The sequence below is a fragment of the Epinephelus fuscoguttatus genome, linkage group LG22 (assembly GCF_011397635.1).
Source record: "Epinephelus fuscoguttatus linkage group LG22, E.fuscoguttatus.final_Chr_v1".
NCBI lineage: Eukaryota > Metazoa > Chordata > Actinopteri > Perciformes > Serranidae > Epinephelus > Epinephelus fuscoguttatus.
In genome coordinates, this window is record NC_064773.1 from 19,119,027 (window position 1) to 19,143,015 (window position 23,989).

Here is a 23,989-nt window from a genome sequence, read left to right on the forward strand (position 1 = left end):
GAGTACACGTTAGGCTTTTATTTTGAAGGCCCCAAAACAACTTCCAGGTTTCCCTATTCTGCCAGTTCCACTTGATGCACTCACTTCATGCAACAGAAGCAGGAGGTCGGGACCCTAAATGGGGGAAGGGTGGGAGCGATAAGTAAAGCTGATTCCTCGCACTCCCTACCCCCCCTCAGGCTGCATCTGCAGCAACTTTCTATTGATTTCACCTCTGAAAAGACCTATTCACAGCTTTTAGTGACTGCTCCTCTTTATTGATGTGTAGAACAACAGACTTGAGTGTCAACTGCATGTTCATTTAGTGTGGGAAAATGAGATTATTGACTGATGCAGTGGTTGATTAATGTAAACCATACCTTAAGCTCAAGCCTATGTAAGGAACCTTATTTATTTTTGACTAAACTAGTATATCCTCCTGAGACCCTGCGTCCTCATATGGACATCACATTTTGGGTTTACTTGACCTTACACTTCATTCTGTTTAACTTGGACACTGGACACTTTTTTGTCCCATCTAGTGGCCTTTGCGGAGTGCCGAGAAGACGATCAAACTTGACTTTCTAGATAAAGTAAAAGTCATAACAAGGTTTCCATCAGTGAACATGCAGAAGGATAATTTGCACAATGCACTTAGCCATGTAATCGTAAGTGCTACTATTGTTGGCAACTGGACTTGCTTGCGTTTCTTGACGACGTTTCGCCTCTCATCCAAGCTTCTTGGATGAGAGGCGAAACGTCATCAAGAAATGCAAGCAAGTCCAGTTGCCTGCGATATTAGCCCTTATGATTACCATGACCTGGATGACTGAGAATCTTCACCGACACTTATCCATGTAAAAACAAGATGGCAGCCATCTCTGCCAAGTCAGTCTGCAGCCGATCTTGACACAAAAGAGGACAAGGCCCAAAACCTGATGGCATCTTATGGTTGAAACATGATTAAATGTGGCCAATTTTAGCAACAGTCACAAACTAAGACGCTGTTGATCAGGAAGTACCTGTTTGAAGACATTGAGACTTTATTATCCTTGACAATGTTTAGTTTTTTATACTTATGGGGTCCTAATGATCCCATTTAGCTAAGATAAATAAAAAATGCATATCGAACAAAAGCTTGGGTCTCAGGAGGATATGGAGAAGGACCATTTTTAAATGTGTTTTAAGTTGCATTATGGGCCTGATCCGTCAAATCTGAACCTGCATGTGCTATGTTGAAGAGAAGTAGCAGTTATTAAGTCCATTCACCAGATGGAGCTGAAAACACAACAAAAAAAGCACTCCCCTGCCTCAAAAGGCAAATCAGGAACAACAGAAGTGAGAAAAGACAAAAGGTAAAGTGATTTCTTTTGTTTGAATTTTGTTATTTTCTTATTCAGACATGTAATAAACAAGTTCACACATTGTAAAACAACTGAGCATGGCAAAGCAAAAACAAAAAAATATCAACAAGAAGTGACAACCAACATATTTTTTAAGTGTCTTTCCTTTTTTTTTTTTTTCTTTTTTTGCCACAACCAAATAACAAACGTCTGTCCGAACAGTTCTCACGAGTCCACACAGCTAGTCCCAGCTAGTGCGGTGAACCTATGAGATCTCTTGACACATTAAACGATGCTAACGAACTAAGAGACGTAGCCTGTCCCACAATATACCGAGACCATAATATTATCATGCCGTGACAGTTCTCAGGATCTGTGCTAAAAATGTTAAAAGTAAAAATCTGGACAATAACACTGCTATGATGGATAATACAACCACATCAAAACATTGTAGTACAATATTTTAGAAATATCCATTTTTATCTGTGTAGTATTCTACAGGTTTCATAAGTTATTGTGTAGTTAGGTTGATCTATAGTTCTGTCGGGGGTTTAGTATATTCTAAAGCTCCCCCACTTTGCTACGTCAAAATGGAGGAATTCAAACAGTCTCTCAAGTCCATCGCACCGCAGGCCCATCACCTCATGCAGCTGATAACTGTGCATGTCCAGAAGTCAAAGCTCCTTTTCCCGCTGTAGAAGCACCGCGCTGTATCCAGACTGGGTCCACAGTGGAGGCAGAACAGCATGAGCACCCTCTGGTTTTCTGCTGTGATGCTGAGCAGGTGCAGCACAGATTCAAAGGAGAATACCAGTGTCCTTTTTACAGTCACAGTCCCTGAAGTACAGTCTACATTTAGTCTCCATCTTTTTTCATCTCTGAGACCAACTTGTGATAAACCTGGCTTGAAATTAGCTCTTGTTTGAGAACATAAGTATAAAAAAATAAAAGCGGAAACATGATGATGTATAAGGAACTGTTCTGTGGGAGTTGTGTGATTGACAGTAACCATGGTGATTGGTGACGCACTTTGTCTACATCATGTACTTGAAAGGTGACCGATAGTGTGATCAAAATGTTTCAAGTTGGCTGTAATTAATAACAAAGCCTGGATGATCCTTAAAGCTGCATTAAGTGAGTTTTTTGATAGCAAGACTGTAAAATCAACTCAAAGAAACAAAACCCTGAGGGTTATTAGACATTCTGGCAAATAACAGTCTGGAGCGTGTTCAAGGAAGGCAAAGACATGACCTACACTACTCTCCCTCTGATTGGCTAGTACTTGTGGGCTTCGTTGGTTGGGTTGGTTAGGTTTAGGCAAGAGGAGTAAGGTTGGTTGGGGTTAGTGTAAGAATATCAGACCAATTATGAAGCAGCTTTCTACAATATCAAACGTGGCAAAAATGACAATGCACAAGTTGAAGGAGCTGACGGGACTGCATTTCACTGGAGTTGTACCTTTTTATGATTTCATGTGACAAATAAACTGATTCACTGATGTATTGCCTGACTGCATATCTAACAGACACATGCCAACATAAACATCTCTTGGATTAGACTTTCTGGTCTTCTGACCAATATTAGCATGATAGCTAGTGACTAATGCACAAGAAAGTAATGCACTGCAAAGTAGCATGCTGTGATGTAATGTCCAACAATGTAGCATGCTGCAAAGTAACGCATTGTAAAGTAGCATGCTGTGATGTAACGTACAATGAAGTAGTACACTGCCAAGTAGCTAGCTGCAAAGTAGGATGCTACTATGTAACGTGCAACAAAGTAGCTAACTGCAAAGTAACACGCTGCAAAGTAGCATGTTGCGACGTAAAATGCAACAAAGTAGCAAGCTGCAAAGTAACACATTGTAAAGTAGCCTGCTGTGATGTAACGTGCAACAAAGTAATACACTGCCAAGTAGCTAGCTGCAAAATAGGATGCTACTATGTAATGTGCAACAAAGTAGCACACTGCAAAGTAATGCGCTGCAAAGTAACACACTACAAAGTAGCTAGCTGCAAAGTAATGCACTGCAAAGAAGTAATGCGTTGCAAAGTAGCATGTTGCAAAGTAGCATGCTGCAATATAATGTGCAACAAAGTAACACACTACAAAGGATGAGTTTTACGTTGTCATTGGATGGAAAACTGTCCATCTAATTTGGCTATACTACTAGTTAATGCATGGATATGTTTGGATATACATGATGAAGCAACTGAGGTTGGACTTAAATTTTTTCCAAGGGACAACGTAACGAACTAACAGTGCAGTACGCTGTAGAGTCACCTGCAGTTTTTAGACAGCTGGTTAGCAACAACAGTACTGAAATGAAAGCTATAGGCTGATTACCAATGGCAGCAATCCAAATAGACATTTAAAATGGAACTAAAAGTTACTGATAACAGAAATGCATTACATTTTGGTGCAAGTAATCAGTAATGTAATTAGGCTTTGTTTCTAATGATTGGATAAGCTCTGTAGGAATCAGAACACCGAAACAATGAGCTCAGAGCTGTATATTGCTGGAGAGTAGCTAATTCTCTGCGAGTTAAGCTTCTGACTGCTGATATTAACATGATGTTATGTTTGTATCAAAAATATCACTTAATGCAGGTGTGTGGTTGTTGTCTGTATACTGTTCAAAATAAATGGCTGTAAGGACAAATGAACAAAACCCTGATTGTGTCCCCATTGCGGCTGACTGTGGCATTAACTTACAACAACAAAAAAACACCAGTATTATCCTTTAAAATCATTCACTGTACCTTCTCACATCATTTTTTAAAAGGGCTTTTATCAAAACCTGCCTGATGCCCTATACAAACAAAACAAGCATTACCTGAACTAACAACCTGCTCCAAACATTACCCAAAAACACCAAATGTTGCCAGCGGGAGTACAGCCACTAATGCTGTGTCAAAAAAGTCACTCCACAGCAGAGGCAGTCCACAAGTAAAAGCCTGGAGTAATCAAGAGCAGGAGGAAAGGTTCGCTGTGAGGTTGAAGGTTCAGTGTAGGGGACACTGGGAGTGCGTCGTAGAGGGTTCAGGTTTGTAACGGCTGGGTAAAGATTTCAGACAGAGGCTGAAGATTCCACAATAGGTCACTCTGCCGGCCACTGAAGGTGATGTCAAGGGTGGGGCTGCACATTATTTAACAAAAATATCTTAAAAAAAGAAAAAGGAAAAAGAGAGGATAATGTTGACAGGCCGGTGCATCTGAAGGAAACCGCACAGGACCGTAAAGCTTGTCCAAACATTTATTCAGACATATCTCAGGTGAGTTCTGAGGAAGTTCTTCGTCAGAATAAAACTGTCTTGGTAAATTTTCTCATAGTGAAGTTTGGACTGGGTGTGGGATCCTTTCAATTGCACCAAATGTCCAAGACGTAGATCAACCTCGAAGGTGGAGCAAAAGGTATTTCATATTGCTTTTCTAGAATTCCAGTGCCGCGGAGAATCTTTAAACTAATTAAACTCAGCAAATCTGATGATCACAGTTCCTACTGAAATTGTAATATCCAAAAGAAAGCAAGCAAAACTGTATTAGTCAGTAATGTGCAGCTGTAAAGGAGAGGCAGGATGCCCCACCAGTGACCTGTGGATTTGCAGATGAGATGTGGGTGGAGGCTGGGTGGGTGGGTGGGGGTGCGGGTGGGGGGGGGGTTGTTTCCGAGGGAAGGGGTGACTCAGTGAGATTCTCCGTTGACCGAACTCCCCTCTCCCCGGGGTGAGGAGGAGCGGGAAAGCCCCTTCTCTGTGTTCTCTGAGCTGGAGCCGTTCTGGCTGTGGTGGTCGGCCGTGGACGCGGTGCTGGATGACGTAGCCGAGGTGGACGAGGGCTTGGCCTTCTCCTTAAAGTCTGTTATGATGACTGTCAGGTCCCCAACCGTCACCTCCAGGTGCTGGGCGCTGCTCCGGTCGATGTTTTTTAACCTGGGCCTGATGAGTGAGAAATAAATGGGGAGGGTGAGAGGAAGAAAAAAAAAGCTTTTGTATCAACCAGCCATTGCAAATCTTCAATTAATTTTACCCAAGACTGAAAAGCACCTTGATCTTTTTGCTACAATGTCGCCGAGAACTCCAAAAAGCATCTTCCTGACGCTGCTTTGAAATGTATTTCTGGTGTTTCCCACCCTCCTCACATCAATCTTTTGAAGTACTTTATGAAATATGACAACACATCATCCTCACTTCAGGTGGCAACAAAAACACCATCTACAGTTTCTAGTGTTTATTCATGCATCCCTGTAATATCTGATTCCTCTTGATCCCCCCCCCACAACCCCGTGTCAGCTTGTTTACCTCATCTTCTTGTGACTGTTCTTCTTGAGTGCCGGCTCTCTGTCGCTCTTCTCCCTCTCTACACGCTCCTTCTTTTCCTTTTTGGGCTGCGAGGGCAACACAAACTGCTGTGTTACCTGCTGCTGCGAGACGAGCTGGGAGACGGGACGAGGCTTCCTGATCCGGGGGAGAGGAGGAGGAAGAGGAAGGGGAGGGGGCATAAAGAGGGAGAGGGGGAGTGTGGCAGATTAATGAGAGGGAAAATCACAGTGAGCACATGGCTTCATGGTGGCGCACCACCGTAATCAAGAGCCAATAATCACTGCCAATGCTGGTTAGGATGGCGCTGCTGAAGTATTCTTAACGCTGGCAGCGAGTGGCACCGCACACTGAGCGCCTTTGGAATAAAAAAACCCAGGATTCAGCCATCTGTGAGATACGTACCTGCACAGGCTTGTTGTAGTGCTCAGAGGGATAAACATTGACAAGCTGAGATCTGTTTTTGGTGAGCACAAAGATGTGACGGGAATTGCAAGTGTGAAAAATACACTGAACTCAGAATGCATAACAGGTATGCATGTATGAACGTCTTCTATTAGCTTACATAAACTCGGAGTGGAGTGATGCTGTTTGTAAAGGCGAGAAGTGAGATCAGCTCTGACCTCAACTGCAGTATGTCACATTTTTATTAAAGGTCACACCCAAGTTTTTCACCCCATTCTTCCCAAATGTCCAATTCTTCTGCACTGCAGTCTTTGTCTCTTTTAAAGCCAGGCGAGGGTGAAAACAGTCACACAGCGAGGCGCTTGCCTCTTCTTTTTACAACCAGTAGTCATGACTGCACAAAGACCTATGGATGTTTTGTTTCAACGTTTGGAGGGACACATAAGACGCAGGGTTTAGGGGTCCTCTGCCAGAAAATTCTGAGGAAATTACAATTAGGCCCTGATCACACAGGAAGTGTTTCGCAGCTGGAGGCGTTTTCTTGTAATTGTTTCTAATGAGCATCAAGTGTTTCTCATGTGTCTGTGCTCTGGGTGCTTGGCATTTTCACCGGAGCACTCTGAGCTGAAAAAACTTCAACTCAGAGTGGATAAACATCCCACGTCATGTTTTTTCCATTGTCCAATCGGATAATTCGAGAGGCGGGCCTTCTGTGTTGGTCATGACAACATGTTTACAGTTGGTAAACAATGGAGGAAAAACTGGTGGTAGCTGTTGCTGGATACCCAGAGTTATACGGCCTGACGATAGACAGCAGGTTGTCAAACTGCCCCCGGGTCATCCTAAAATATGCCTGGAAATGGCCATAAGCGTGGGGAAGCTCCTGGACCAACTGGTGGTGCTCCCCTCTGTTTTTACTGTCTCATGTACGCACACAGATCTGTTTCCCTGTGGCCAACAAACTATTTACTGACAGCCTCTCACCCTAAACCAGAGCTACAGCAGGTACCCTCTGCCTCAACAGGAACTAGATGCTAATTACTGTGAATTTCCTGCATTCTGGTAAAGTTTATGCACCAATTTGTGCCTTTTCCGTATCAATTCATGGTGTAGATATCTTCAAGTTTGTGTCAATAAATACTGTCTGCTACTTTTGTGTTTTTATTGGGAGGGCAGACCCGTCCCCCGTGCTCCCCTGAAATCTAAACCTTTGCTAGTGCAGCATCAGGGGCATGATCCCTCACTGGCGGACAGTGATTGCTGTCAGTTGTGTTAGCGGCTTCTGTCAGAGTGTATATATATTTTTTCTGATGGATTTTGAGATTTTGATTATGTCATGTACAAAACACTAATGTTTGTGCTGCCTTTGCATTAAAAGTCATGGTCCCCTGTTTGTTATTCTTGACAGAGAAACAGCGTTGACTGATAAGCGTGGATGATGCACCTTCGTACACAGGCTCCACAGAATGCTACAAGGCAAATCCAATATCAAAATAAATATCAGTGGAACACTGTTAACTAAATGTTCCTCCTCGCAGTCACATTTCCATCCTCCAAGAGTGCCTGCTGTCTCAAAAATGATACATTATGCAATTGGTCTGGCAACAGTTTGCATGCATGAAGGCTGTGATCGTATTTCTGTGCAGGAGTGTGTGTGTGTGTTGTGTTTGTGTGTTTTGGGGCTGGCAAGAGCCCTAGCCGAGAGGCGAGTGTGTTGAAAAGGCCATCTGTTGAGAGAGCCTACACATCTAGTGCCTGATTTTGCACGCGCACACACAAACGCATTCACACATCGAAACAGCTGAATGTATGAATGCACCCATGCGCATCGCAGCATGCACATAACGCACCCAGGAGCCAAAGCGGTGCATACAAATCGAAAATGGGTGCACACAAAAACGTATGCATGCTTTATAAACGCAGTGAACAGACACAGACGCCCGCATTGAGGCATGTGACTGCACGCGTGCATGCATGCAAACACACATGGCAGTGAGCAGATGAAGCATGACGGCATGATGAGACGGCAGAAGAGCACAGTGTGTTTTTCGAGCCCCGTCGAGCAGATGTATTTGTAATTCGAGCTAAAAATTAACAACTGAAAACAAATTTCATAATTCATCAGCCTGTTTGTGTGAAAGCTCAAACTGCTGCTCATAAAATATAAAATATTCATCTTCAAATGAAAGCTAAGCATTGTATGGATGCTCTGAGACTGCAGCTCTGCAACAGCTTCACTCACGTACACTAACCTGTGTGTGAACCCTTTGGAAAGTATCGCAATTACAAAACACTGGCCTCTAGGTGCTTCATGAAAAATGTGCTTTTGCACTTGCCTAATGTAATTATAAGGATGAAACACAAGTGCAGAGTGTACAAATGAACCAGACTTGACAAAATTCATCCGCAAAATTAGTTTGAGCACCTGGCCAAGTTGCTGTGCAATGCGCCATATTTTTGCCAAAAAGAGCCTCGGTGGCCTATTTAGCTTAATTTAGAGGCTTCTAGCTCATTTTCTAAGAGCCGGGGCTGCTGGCCTGCTGTCTTTTTCTAAGGGCAAAGCTGTTGTTTAACAGTTCTGGGATGACCTAAATTGGGGCCCAGCTTCAAAGAGTCTCTCCCAGAGTCAGTTTTTTTTTTCTTCTGAGTTATCATTGCCTTCACAGAACATGCAGCGATGCTAGCGAGGCTAGAGCGAAATGCAAATGGGTCTCTTGGCCTACATAACTGTCTGATAGGGAGGAGATGTCGAGATCCTCTAATATGTCTGTCTTGTCAGCACGGCGCTACAGAACTGCTGACACCTTTTTAAGTAAAAGCAGAGGCCTCTCAAAGTCCCCTGTTCCCGGCTCAAGTAATCTGTGGGCTCTCCTTGACATCCTTTAAAGCAATACAATGAAGAGAAAATGTCTGGTTTTTACTGAATTTACTGAAGCTCGCACACAAAACGGCCACTTTCACAACAGAATGGACCGTCCTGCCCTCAGGCTGAATGTTCCAAGCTTCCAAAAATAAAAACAAGACGACCTGCTGGCTCATTCATAACCTCCTTGGATTGATTCTGTTCTGGATGTCGTTCTGTGCTTCTGTGATTCACTGTATGTAATGATCAGGTGAATTACTACTGTCTCATTAATGCAGCCAATGAGCACTGTATGTTTTGCTTGATGTGCCATCAAGAAAAAAAAAAGTCACCTGAGGCTAATTACGCTCTTGTCTATTTAAAGCAAAAAGACCGGCTGTGCCCGAGAGCGACTGAGGCTGACTGTAAACATATTTTGTACATCCTATCTTCTTCATGTATAACAATGAGGTAGATTTTCACTAATAGAGGCAGCTCAATAACCTCGAGATGAAAGGGGAGACAACATAATATTACAGCGAGGCAAAGCAGCAGGCCTAAACAGAGCTGCCTCTGTTAACCCAATCAAATGCTTATTATCTTAGCACTTAGGCCTTCACTGCTGGCCTCCATCTGGAAGCAGCTGAGTGTGTGTTTGTGTGTCTATTGATTCCAACAGGAATTTCTGTGCCTAATGTAACGGCCTATTCTTTCTAACATTAATACTGCGTGTTGGAACTGTTGTTCCAATCAATAGTTGCTCCACTCAAGCCATCTATTGCACAGCAGCTAATGGAGTCCCACACTGGGAAATTAGGATGGCTTAAAGGGGAAGTTCGGTAAAAAATCATTTTTCCTCCTTACCCCTAGAGCAATTTATCAGTCAAGATTGTTTAGATGTGAGTTGCTGACCGCTGGAGATATCGGCCGTAGAGATGTCTGCCTTCTCTAAAATATAATGGAACTAGATGGCACTCTACTTGTGGTGCTCAAAGTGCCAAAAAATACACTTGAGAAACTCAACAGCAATGTCTCTTTACAGAAATCATGATCCAATTACTCAGGACAATCCACAGACCTTGTTGTGAGCAATTTCATGTAGGAACTATTTTCTTTCTACCGAGCTACACCCACCAACTGTACCACCGCTCAGAAGGAAGAGTGCATCTACTGCTTACTCACCTTGCACCACTGAGCTAGCTAACGTTACAGCTCAGCCAAAGAGGACCCCATTAATGTTTCAATCTTGAGCTGCCATGAGCACCAGCCTCTCGTCCATGAGTAGATGCACACTTCCTTCTGGGTGGCATGTAATTTTTTATTTGGGGATGAACTATCCCTTCACACATGCTTATGAAAGCATGGAAGACGCTGCAGGACACTCTTTACTATGTGATTTTATTAGCTGGTTTTTAGCCATGCTAGTAGCGATGCTGTTACCTTATTTTGAACCTACCATGTACCAACCAAGCATTACACTACACTTTTTTTGGCGGTCAATATGGCTGTTAATATTCCAGAATTCCGGATATATAGAGCAACTGCTGGACATTTATTTTAAATAGACATATAATAATCTACATTTTAACGGCAATGAAACACTTCAAATCAAATAACTTGAAAGTGAGCTAGATTAAGATGTGGTCTAATGAACAGGTTTAGTGGCAGAGGCAAAGGAGGAAGAGGACTATCAATTGCCGCACAGCCACCTGTCAACAGTCACCTTGCCATTCACACCAGACGCACATTTCTTTGCGCTGCTCAGCGTGTCTTTATGTATGTCCACTCACCTCACTCTCTGGCCCAAAGCAACACCACGGCATGATGCCATGCGCCTGCGCTGAAGCGCCTTCCTCTACAATGTGGTGATTACAAACCAAAACAAAGAAGACACAATGGCGAAAGCATGCACAGATAACTTTGTCTGGATGGACGACGAGGTGGAGTTGCTACAGTAACAGATCTACACTTCACTTCAAATCAACAGGGTGAGTAGCGCAAGCAGAGCTCGGCATTGTTGTTTTGACCGTTGACTTTCTCGTGCATGCCTAGTGACTGCAACCGTAATGCGCATGTGTGAAAAGTCTCCGTTTTCAGAGGAACTGCATATTACAAGCTTACATGACAACGGAATTCCAAAAAATTGCACTCTGGAACCCGTCTTCAAAACGTTGCGTTTTCAGGCACCCAAAACGCTGCTGTCGTGTAAACGATCGGCCAAAACGCAACTAAAGTTTAACGTTTTCAGTTGAAATCGTTGTCGTATAGACGGGGCCTCTGTTTAGATGCAACAGACATATGTGGAAGCATGGGGTGCACATTCTACCCTTTATCATAATTAGATCATTTATATCATATCAGATAATCAGTGTGTTTTCCTGACAGATTCGCTTGTAGATCAAATGGCCAGCTGCAAAGCCGAGGCTGGGGCAAGCTGACCCCTGTGCTCGGGACCAGCTTGGTGAACCACTGAGCCCACTATCCATTGTCTGGCTAAGTCTGGTGGAGTAAAGAGTATCTATTCCAGAAGACCCGTGGTGTGCTGGAAGTCTTTCTGGAGATTGTGATGCCACCACCTAACTATACCAAGCACGCTATGAGGAAGATTGTGACTGTCATGGATGTGGAATATGCTATGAAGAGGCAGGGTGGTCTCTGTACAACTTCGGTGAATAAAAAGCAGTTTTTATTTTGACAGACCTACTCATGGACAAGACACTCATGCTCTTACAGTGCAAGATGTAAACATCAGAAGCATCCTCCTCAGCTGAGTTGTAACGTTATCAAGCTCAGTGGTGCTACGTCAGCTAGCAGTCAATGCACACTTCCCTCTGCATGGTGATACCGTTGGCGGGTGTAGTTTGGTTTGAAAATAGTTACGTACAAAACAGTGCTGTTCAAATCTTACTTTTTATCACAAGCGAAAGACAAACTTGTCCTGTGAGCTGGAAAGTACAAATGCTGCCACTGATCTCGCACACATTTCACTGACAGGGAAACTCTGGCTGACCCCTTTGCAAATATGTCATGAACACACACACACACACACACACACACACACACACACACACACACACACAGTCTATTGCTATCTCTCCCCCTCCTTCTGATGCACCCACTGACCTCACACTCCGCCACCAACACAACAGTTTGAGAACCAACACTGCCAAAAAAAAAAAAAAAGAAAGAAAACTATCACCTCTGCTCCTGATATGGTCACGTAACAAATTCACTAGGTGGTCGACTTATGACTCAGGATGGTTTGACCGTCAAGTTCCTGCCACAGCGGACAAACAGGTCATCAACGCCACAGCTCGCAGAGACTCAGCAGTTAACACAGATGGTGTGGTGGTGTGTGTGTGCCAGGATCTCTTTATAGACCAGTCATCATAACCTTTGTGAAAAGACGACTGAGAAATAAAGCAAAATCTACACTTACCAGCCACTTACATCTTTTCAACTGCTTGTTAATACAAATAGCTAATGAGCCTATCACATGGCAGCAACTCAATGCATTTAGGCATGTAGACATGGTCAAGACGTCCTGTTGAAGTTCAAACTGAGCATCAGAATGGGGAAGAAAGGTGATTTAAGTGACTTTGAACGTGGCAAGGTTGTTGGTGCCAGAAACTGCTGATCTACTGGGATTTTCACACACAACCATCTCTAGGGTTTACAGAGGATGGTACAATCCTCTGTAACAGGAAAAATGTTGCCTGGTCTGATGAGTCTGGATTTCTGCTGCGACATTCAGATGGTAGGGTCAGAATTTGGTGTAAACAACATGAAAGCATGGATCCATCCTGCCTTGTATCAACGGTTCAGGCTGCTGGTGGTGTAATGGTGTGGGGGAGATTTTCTTGGCACACTTTGGGCCCCTTAGTACCAACTGAGCATGGTTTAAACACCACAGCCTACCTGAGTATTGTTGCTGACCGTGTCCATCCCTTTATGACCACAGTGTACCCATCTTCTGATGGCTACTTCCAGCAGGATAACGCACCATGTCACAAAGCTCAAATCATCTCAAACTGGTTTCTTGAAATCTCTGAGGAATGTTTCCAACACCTTGTTGTATCTATGCCACCAAGAATTAAGGCAGTTCTGAAGGCAAAAGGAGTCCAACCAGGTACTAGCAAGGTGTATCTAATAATGTGGCCGGTGAGTATATGTCTTCATTTTATCTGTTAAAAAAATCACCTAATTTGGAGAGACACTGGTTTTCGCTAGATAGCGACCATTGCTTTTGTGGCCTTTCAAAGCTAAAAAATTCCATTTAAAAATCTAGACTGCATCATCTTTATCCAAATATACCAACAAGGTTACTCACTAATATTCCACTATTATTCCAGCTTTACAATCAGGGCAAAAAACAGAATATTTTGTGCAGACAGTCATTGAGAACTGCTTTCTCCCACAGTACACACAACAATTGTCAAATCACTTCAGTCTTTTTGGCTGAACAGACCCTGGGTAGACAGATTCCAATGAAACTGCTGTTGTAACAAATTCAAAATCTCACCACAGGAAGTAAAGTGTTTGTGCAAGGACAGAAAGGTCCGTGCAGAGGAGATGCACTGACGTAGGTTCAGTATTTACCTAAAAATCAAGTGTCTTGCTCTGACAATCAGAACAGTCCTCCATAGTTTTGGACCAAATCTATTATAAGCTTGAAAATGTTGCCTGGCACAGCACCTCTGGCTGTTACTCCAGCCATTTACACTTTCAAATGTTGAACTGTGCCATCCAAAAGACAGCAGTGCAGAATTCTGCAGATGTTTGGACTGCTTGCTAACATTTGTCGAGTACACTGTGTGATGAGCAAACAGCCCGCAGGACAGCTGATGGACTGCAAATAAGCACTGGAGCGTGCTGCTACAAACAAATCTCGTCTCACTGTTCTGTGATGATTGTAAGATCATTGTGAAATAGCTTATTTTATGCCCTGTTGAACACTCTCGATCTCGGTGTAGGTGTGTGTCAGGTTTTCTATCAGCAGGTTGTGGGCCGCTCCTGGGAGCTCCTCCAACCCGATGATTAATGTCTCTCCCTGCCTGTACATGCTACCACCACGCGTGTGTGTATGTGTGTGTGAGTGTGGACGAGAGAGAGACAGATGGCTCTCCATGTCCTGTGGTTTATGACACCTTCTACAGCCCGCTAGCCACACTATATACCACATTCCCCTCTCTTGCACAGGCCCGCCTGCACCCACACTCTCGCACACATAGAGCAGTATGTCATGCATCAGTGTCACTGCAGTAATTACAGGCTTATCACGTAGCCATAATCTTGAGCCACGGTGACGTGATAACAGCCAGCTTCATTGTCCCTGGTGTACGCTCAGTGTTTATATTCTGTGTGAGCGCTAAAACCAGTAACCCACACGACTGAGCCGGCTATGTGACCTACAAGAGGATGTAATCCAAGGCAGTGATTCTAAAACATAATGGGGGGACATATCTACCTCAAAATTCAAGTATGCTCAAAGTGGCCTTGTACACTTGCACCTGAGCAAATGGTAAATAAAAGTCTTGAATCTTGAATAATGATGCTCACGGGCATATACAATGAACATTATGTCTTTATTACATTATATTTGGCAGCTAGCGGACATGAGGTCTTAGTAAAGTGTCAGCTGTTTATGTTGCCCTGCATGTGTAGGCAGCAGTAGCTCCAATCATTGCATACTTGTACAGTATACTGTATAGATGTACTTGCTTATGACAAATAGCATAATAGGAAATGAGTTTTCAAATTTTTATTTTTTCACGTTGGGGATGATGGCTAAGGTTGAGTACGGTCCAAGTTTGAGCCAATGTCGATGGCAGTACCATAAGTTTGTAGCCAACGGTACCTTTTTTTTTTTAGTACTTAGTTGTTTCTATTATAACTAGTGCTGCCCCCTAATAGTCGACTAAATGTTGGTCAACCAGAAAGGTCATTTGATGGCAAGATATCATTGGTCGCTTAGTTGCAGGAAAAACAAACGTGAAACTTTGTTAGGAGCTGCACCTTGTCAAAATAAATCAAAACCCACACTCAGCAGTCAGACAGGAGTCACGTTACAAACCGACCTTGTGCTTTCCGGTTTAAGACGCGGCATGTGTACGGCCCCTAAGTTCCAGGGCTGGTACCTGCGTTTATTCCACAGGGTAGTTAATAATATGTTGGACAGGAAATCCAAAGTGTGGAATCATTTTGAGAAAGTGAAGGACGAACCCAAGGTGATATGTAAACTCTGCAGGGAAACATTTGCCTGTCATTCATCGACTAAATATGCGGGCGACTTGTCGACTAATGGTCTAAATGACAACTATTGGTCAACTATGAAAATTCTGTCAGGGGCAACCCTAGTTATCACAAACTTTTTGAACAAGCTGCAGTCAACAAGCGATTCTGCTCCTCTGCTCTTTTCTAATCACACATAGAGCCATGTCTTTGTCAGTCTGTCTGCTTGCTTGTGTGTGAACGTGTGCGTCTGCTCGTCTCTCATTTTCTGTTCAGACACAACTGACAAATATGTGCAATAAGTACAGAATTTAAAAAAAACAACCACAAACACCAGTGATAATAGGCTTTTCCTAAATCAAAAACAGAACGTAGACCACAAAGATGGCAACTACTACTACACTACTACAATCACTACAGTGATTGTTTAAGCTCGCTGGAAAGCTGATGGAGCTTCTTGGCCAGCTTTCCAACTTCAGGGCATTTCACAGCGCTTCCTACTCCTTTCTAAACCCGGCAGCTCCCTTGTCTACACGGCAAAGCACACTAAAGCCGGCCACAGAGTTCTGTGGGCAGCGTCCAGGCTTCGGGGTCCCTCGGGGTGCATCCACCTCCTGCCTGAACCCTGTGTTCTCATCCTGATATGCTCTTCGGAATTTGGCACAGATTGATTTAATTGGTGAATTGTGAATTGGTGCTCAGTAGTGTCGATGTAATTCAGCAGTAAATTGGGAACCCGACCCTTTTGGGCAGGGGCCCCCCCATCAGATTTGGTCCCCACCAGTGTCGACTCCATGGCTACAGCCTTGGAGATCATTTAGAACAAACATATGGCCCACCAACGGGTCCAATCTGGCCCATTCAATGACTTTACTAAGAGTACAAATTGCAGAGAAGTCATTTATTCCAATTTTAGAATTAAATGTAGTACTATTCCTGTGTGTCCAAATGAACCAGTTCCTATTTCTTCACAGACGTGAATGGGAAGCCATATGCTCACAGCACCTTTCAGTGCTCATGGATTATTACATTCAACACCACAATCAAATGCATTATGCCAAAAAACACAACTTGCAAGGACAAGAACAGAACTGATATATCAACTGTTGGTAGATGTGAGGAAACAAAAGTCTAGTTTTAGTTTTAGTTGTGGTTGTGTTGCAGCTGTGAAAGCTAGCTCCCTTACTGCTGACAAAACAGCATCAGCATCAAGGCCATACGCTGAGGGTGAGCTTGCTGAAAAACAAACATGCTGTTGAAATTGCACTGATTTTTCTTTTATCTTTTGGCCTTCATCTCAGGCCGTTCAACATATCTTTTGTAAATGTTCAGTAATTGTGAACGTTTTCAGAATGTACGCTAGTTGTAACATTACTTCTTTCAACGAAAAGAGAGGGAAGGCTTTGTTATTTACAGGTTATTATGCAATGGTTTTACTAGCTCGGCCCACTTGAGGTCAAATTGGGCTGTATGTGGCCCATGAACCAAACTGAGTTTGACACCCCTGATTTAGATGGGATGATCAGACACTAAGTGGTGATTTACAGTCGACCATTTTACTTAGCCCTGTTTCCACCGAGCAGTATGGTTCAGTACAGTTCAGCTCAGTACGCTTTTTTCCCGGCTCCACTGTGAAAAGTTGTGGATGGTACCAATGGAGCCATTCCGTACCGTCCCCATTTTTGGTCCCCCTCTGTCGGGGTACCCAGCACACAGATCTGGTACTAAAAGGTGGAGCTGTGAACACTGCAGTCTGTTGATTGGTCAATAGAGGACGGTCACTCTGCTCAGGGCTGAGTTGTGTCTGGTTTTGCCCACATTTAAGAGTACTGTTTGCAGTGGAAACGCTAGGGTCTATGTACCATGTCTCAAGGGTTACTTTCGGTTCCAAAGGTACCATACCGAAAGTGTTTGGTGTAAACAGGGCTTGTTGGTGCCGATTCCAAAACTGAAGAACTCACACAACCAAGACTGCCTGAAAAGACCTGCACGTGTTTCTGTAATCCCTCTACTTTTCTGGGGATATACATGACTCAAAATTAAGCACCAAAAGTGCTGCACAACAATACAAACCTTGCACTCTGACTATTAGCGCTTCAGGTGAATGAAAACACACGACTCTAAGGTGAGAATCAGATGTGTGGCTCTCTGCTGGTTACACGTTTTCTGCTATCAGATTGGAGGAATTAACGCTGACATTAACACAGCAGCCAAATGATGGTACATTCTGATTGTGCCTGGTAAATGAGATCTCTCCCACACGTGTTGCCAGCTACAGAAGCAGATTAGTTTCGGATATAAAAGCATTTTGATTCTTGATCCTGTAAATGGCTTTAAAAGGTGTAGAGGAGGGGAGCTAATAATAATAAGCCTGATAGAGATGTAAGGAAGGGGTAAGTGATGTTCTTGCCAAAAGGAAACTCTTCAAGTGTTTAAGTCTTGAATAATAATTCAAGTATACATGTCTACACAGGCAGTGGAACAATATGGAAGCTCAGCTATTTCACACTTTACACTGCATTTCTTCCTTCAGGCAGCATTTTAATGTATGTATATATTGTGTATTAGTATTCCATGGCAGCTGCACACATTTTTACCAATGCAGCTACCCTGGGAGAATAAACAGATAGAGGCAAGAGAGATAATTAATCCTTTCCTTTTTGCAATACAAGTCTTGTATTGTATTTTGATCCCAAATTTAGAATCCGCTATCCACTTTGAAGATAAACTTAGTCTATGCATCTCACAGCTTCTGTTTCACATAATCAGATGGCTCCAGCAGGCTGATCTGTATCTCACCAATCGCTGGATGCATTCGCAAAGTTCATGTAAACGCTTCCACATGGCGACAATTTAATTACTGATATCTGCATCAGAATTTAGTCATTGCTTCGCTGTGCTCCTCTTTGATGTTCGTGATAGATACTTAAATGCCACGGTACATATGATACCATAATGTTGGAGTACTGTAGTACTGCGGTACCTCACGGCGTCACTACTGTGGGATAAGTTCAAAGTCGGATTGCAAGAGGGTGAGTGTCCATGTGCCGTCCAATAACAGCGCGCGCTGGCCACCTGGCACTCAATATGCTGCTGCAGTGGTTTGTTTTCCAGTGACATTTAAGGTATTAGCTGAGCTATTGAGTATCTTAAGCAGTGAAAGTTATTATTTCTTTTTACTTGTAGGCTAGATTTCTTTATATATGTAACAGTGATTTGTTTGTAACAGCGAATATGGCAGAGGCTCCACCGTATTCCTGCCAAATACGGCGGCCATAGTGCTCCGTGGCGCAAGATAACGGCTTACTGGTGACGGAGAAGCCCGGCTCCAGGTCCAATAATTTCTTCTTTCGTTGGCGTCATGACTGCCCAGTAGAACCTGGACAGCCGAGCCGTGGCGGCACAAAGGTATGTGATGTGTCAGAGGAGAAACGAGCCGTTCACATTTCTCTTTGTGGCAGGTAACGGCCCACAAACCTCAGCGCACTTTAGGGACTGTTTGTTACTTGATCCCCCCTATGTTAATCACTCATTGATGCTGTTTTTGAAGTATGAATAAGTCAATAAGTAATTTATTCCATTGAAATATCATTGATGTATTATAGAAAAGTGATTTATCTTTTTATAAATGACAAAAGGCACATCTGCCTCATTTTCGCTGTGGTATCGTGATACTACTCAGAACCGTGACACTTTCACTGGTATCGTACCGTGGGTCCCAATTTTGGTACCGTGACAACACTAGTTCACTGCACATGAACTGTGAGGGCGAGCATGTGCGGAGGATGATAAAACAACACCTAAACAGCCCGCTGCTGACAGGATGCCAGCCAGCCAGAATGGCTTGTGCTTACTTAGGTGGAGCTGACAAAACGTGCACATCAGTCAATCTGTCAGCGAGAGACGCCCTAGGTTAAGTTCAACTCCTGGAGAGAAGGAAGAGGCAGAAAGAGAATAAACAGGAGAGATAAAGACAGAGAAGAAAGTGAACGTAATCGAGAGAGCCGAAGGCAGAGAGAGAACGAGAACTAATCAGAACACGATCCAACTCACTGTCCTGACCTGTAGAAACAGAATGCTGCTCAACAAGCTCCTGAACGCAGCGCATGCACACACACTGAGCGTCTCCCTGGCGGGGCCTGACTTGTCACAGCTCAGCTCGGCGAACAGATGCAGGTGGTGTAGGTTCGACACAAGAGAAGGTCACACACACTGCTCTGTTACACTCAGCTGTTACACCCAAACCTAAACACGGTCCTCGGCCAAGAACTACTGTCTGTCAGCACCACTTCATGTGACATTTTCGGCTCATTCAGGCTCGTCCAAACACCAGACGGGAGCATGAGCTCTCAAACACGCCTTGTCTTGCATCTTTTTCACATTAAGATGACACCCTAATCCCGGACAAGTCGTAATGGGCGCACTGGGAGGCCTTTGGTGTCTGGCTCAAGGACGAGCTGCCTGGGGTGTTTCAGCTGAATCAAAACCTGTGACCTTGCACTTATCAAACAGCCTCTTTTTTAAGCACCGCACCACTGTAGCGTGACTTTCATCCATCATGCTGCTTTTCAAAGGCTGGGACTGAGCCCAGAGAGTCGCAGGTCGGAGGATATAACTCCAACACTGTAAGTAGAGAAACAACATATTTTTCCATAGTAGTCTGCAAACGAGTGCATCAGCTTTGCAGCCGGTGTGCAACTTCCCCAAAAAACTAAAGGTGCAGACAGAATATTTAAACACTCCTTTCTGTTTCGGCTGTGCAAATTAAAGTCCCACTTGTCTTTCTTCTGATTCCACTCCCTCGCCGCACAAGTTTGCCGAGCCGCTGACAGAATTAGCGGAACGTCAGCCGGCTCCCCTCTTCTGTCAGTCTGTCTCCCCTCCTCCGATAAGCGAGTCCAATCCTGCTGATGTATCCCTGTCTTCAGTCAAACTCGCGGCCTCGACGACGCGCTTTCAATCAGGGCCCGCCAGCTCCGGGTCCCTGCAGTAGATCATCTCGCCACATCACAGGGATCTCGGCGGCGAGATCTGCTTAAACTCACCTTCATAAAACATTCATCCTTATCTCTTGACGGCTATCCACATGCAGACTCTCCTCCCTTAAATACGTCTCTACAGTGTCCTAAAATGTTCTCTTTTTTTTAAGCATCCATCACCTGTAATACTTGCCAAAAAAAGGACACAAATCCTGTCAGGAAAAGTGACATTTCATGCAGCTGGGCGTTTTCTGTAACGCCTGTAGTTGATTTAAGCTGCCCGTCAAACCTGTGACCTTCAGGACACTTCCTCTAACCCCCGGACACGAGCATTAATTCATCCCTTCGCAGTAACAGCTCAGTCATGCTTGTTTAGTAACCAGCGAGGGAATTTGCCGTGTCCTACATTTATATTCCGCATGTCGTATGCCCTTTACCACCTTTGGCTTGCTCGCTGAGAAATCCACTTGTCTGTTGTGTTCGGTCGTTAACAGCTGCGACCACCTGTGTGGCCATTTTGCTGCAGTGTTAGCCAGCGTGTGGCGGTTTGTGTACGGCCTTCTGGGAGTAAAAATAAAAGAAGGCCATGACAAACATAACATTTCTGCAGCTCTGCAGTTAGGAGGACAGTGCATTAAATAAGACCTTCTCATGGATGTTTGTGAAGGGTGCAACGAGGAATTCTGGCTCCTTGTGTCCTTGCCAACTTCCCCCCAAAAATGCCCAGATTGGGGGGGGGGGGGGGGGGGACAAAGGGTGTCACAGCGTTTGGTGACGCGAGGATCCAGACAGATTCTTGGCAAAGCCGCGGGCCGCTTGTTTTTACGGAAGCACACACACAGAGTCCCTGGAGTGTCCTCAACAATCAACGCTCAGCTGCAATAAGCTGAACCCTACGACAACAGTATGTCTGCCGCTCAATCGCTTTGTTTGCACGAACAGCTACTGTGCACTTGAGTGTGCGATTATGGCTGAATGTTTGTGTACGAATACACATGCAGTCATGTGTAAAATTTGCATGTTGAGTGCATCTGTACGTGTGTGTGTGTATGTGTGTCCCTGATGACAGCGGGCTGATTAAGCTGTTGCATAGTAATGAGCTATGGCTGTCTGTCTGGCAGCTGCTCTGACAACCTCTTTTCACAACTAACCCTCCCACACACACACACACACACACACACACACACACACACACACACAAGTGCACACGCGAGGCACACAAGACACACCGACACAAGACACACTCTGGAAAGGCAGCAAACCAAACGTGACAACTGCATCGATGTGTCGCTGCCCGTGGTCGAATCATTGGGAAAGTTGCGAGGAGAGGAGAGAAGAGGAGAGGAGACATTAAAGAGGGAGATCATGTAACAACACACTCCGTCTACACTTCCTCTCCTTCGCCCCCTTTGTTGTGTTTTCATCCTGATAATGACCACCGTTCAGAAATAACAGTCATTTCCTGCCTCAAATCACCGATGTCAGGGCGAATACCAGCCGCGGCTCGGAAGGCATGTGTGCCTGCATGCTGTGTTTTTGTACGCTTGAGTACCTGAGTTTGTATTGGAATCATATAGCCCCCCCACCCCACCCCACACACACACACACACACACACACACACCTCCTTTTAATCGTCTATTACAAATATCTCCGGGGCAACAAGATGGATGTGCTCATTTTACGGAGGTCAGTGCATGAAGAAGACTGGGAATGGTGAGTTTGAGGACAAAAACAAATCAAGTAAATGTCATTTTGCACAAAAACATACAGTAGGAAACTACGGGAAAACAACCCGCCATGTTTGTTTATGTTTACTCCCTGAGCTGTGTACAGAATAGGAGTAGTGGGAGGGTTTAAATATGTGAAAAATACACAATTATCTCAATAGTTTCACGGTTTAAATGCACAAATTGCTCACAGGCAATGAGATAAACTGCTCCCCATTTTGCAGGAGGTGGAGGGGGGGGCACCCATGAGTCCCCAAGGACCCCCCCCCCCTTTTGGGACCGCTAATGCAAAAAGACACCAAAGGTAATGTATATCCATCGCCTTACCTTGTTGACGTCCCCTTCCTGACATCACACATCATGCACTTAAAAGCCTCTGCCGTGTTCTTGTACGTGCACACGCTGCAGTCCCAAAACCCCTCGTCGGAGGAGGGCTTCGGTTGACGCTTCGGCCTTTAAAACAATAAATGTACAACACAAAAAGAAGAAAATTAAGACATTAAAAAACGACAAGAAATGATGGGGGTGAAGAAGAAAGGGAGGCAGGAGGAGTGAGTTGCATCCAGCACAGCTATCGATAGCAAACATCTGGGTGAGCCTATAGGATTTAGGGGGAAATCATCTGCAAGCGCGCTGTGATCCGACACTGTAATTGGCGATGAGGTTTTAACACCCGCGCGCGCACACACAGCCGCACGCGCACACACACACACACACACACACACACACACACGCACTGGGAGAGAGAAGAGAGAGAGACACCGTGGAGAAAACCCATTTTTTTTCTCCTTCCCGTGCGCTTGTCGATGTCCGCTCCCCTTCTCTCCCCCGCTCCGATATCTAGGACGCATGGACTCGGCGGTTACCTTGTGGGACTCCTCTTGTCGCCCATGCCAGACCTGCGGTTATGTGGAGGTGCTGAGACGAGCACGAGTCTTGTTATTTCCAGTAATTTTAGCAAAGAAGCGATGCGCCCGTGCCGCTCGGCTTCCAGCTGTCGTGGAAACTCCGCTTGGGAGCTGGGCACGTGACTCGCCTCGGCCAATCACAGGCTGGTTCACTTCCCAGGCTGACATTCCTCTTGATGAATCGCTGCCGCGTTCACGTGTCCGCTGGAAGCTCGTACTTCTGAGCACTCTGGGTGTTGAATAGCCATTATCAGTGCAAGGAGGAGTGCTCTTCTTCCACGGTGGATTTCAGATACTGTCCCTACTTTTGGGGCCAGCCGTTCGTGATGGGGCCCGGGCCCTTAGGGGTGGACTGAGTGGACTAGCATGAACTGAGGTCTTCAAACACATCTTCATGTCGGTTTACATGCTCAATATGCTCTTCTGAGAACTGTGAAACTGAGAATTTTCTATTTGTTTTCTTTTTGTTTTGTTTTGTCTGTTTTGATTTTTGTTTATCTTTTTGTTGTTTTTTTTATTGTTTGTTTGGTTTGGTTTTTCACAAGTGCAGAGAATGTGCTTTATGTCTGGGAATAAGTTGGAAAAGAGGATGTACATGAAGAGGTGTATATCTTCCATGCCCTCAATAAATATAATCGAAATTTAATCCCGTTAACATACCTTCAAAAAATCTCAGTAGTTTCCTTGGCATGTGCTTGACTCACTTTGGACACAAATACAGAATAGTTCATGCATAAAACTCTTCAAATCTCAAAATAAATAAAAACCCAAATTAGGAACATTAACGTGCAGTACACAGAACACAAGTCAAACACTGGGGGGGGACCAACCCTACACTACCCCAGAAAAAAATTAAAATTTAAGAACTCATTTCCTCTTATTAAATAAGGGTGGCACAGTGGTGTGGTGGTCAGCATTATCACTTCACAGCAAGAGGGTTCCTGGTTTGTTTTCCTTGTGTTAGCATGGGTTTCCCTTGGGTACTCTGGCTTCCTCCCACAGTCCGAAGACATGCAGGTTAATTGGTGGCTATAAATTGCCCACAGGTGTGAATGTGACTGTGACTCTCTATGTGTCAGCCCTGTGATAAGCCCTTTTTAAACAGGAGTTGTGCAAATTTGCAGGAAAGCCCAATCAGTCTTCTTTCAGCATTGGCAGTATAATTGGGGAGCGCGGCAAAATGCCGCCTGCCTACTTTTGTTTATACAGAAAGCTCCTTTTTCGGGGCAATGGGGGGCGTGAGCAAGTAACAAAA

The 23,989-nt window shown here is 44.4% G+C and overlaps 1 protein-coding gene across 1 annotated transcript; it reads right to left on the reverse strand.

The window, feature by feature from the left end:
* Positions 1-1,129: 1,129 nt before the first annotated feature.
* On the reverse strand, positions 1,130-22,862 carry yaf2 (YY1 associated factor 2). Its single transcript, XM_049566368.1, has 4 exons — positions 22,693-22,862; positions 22,154-22,279; positions 5,624-5,779; positions 1,130-5,260 (listed from the first exon to the last, which is right to left on the reverse strand). Exons 1-4 carry the CDS (start codon positions 22,716-22,718, stop codon positions 5,008-5,010), a joined length of 561 nt encoding a protein of 186 aa, XP_049422325.1. The 5' UTR covers positions 22,719-22,862; the 3' UTR covers positions 1,130-5,007.
* Positions 22,863-23,989: the final 1,127 nt, after the last annotated feature.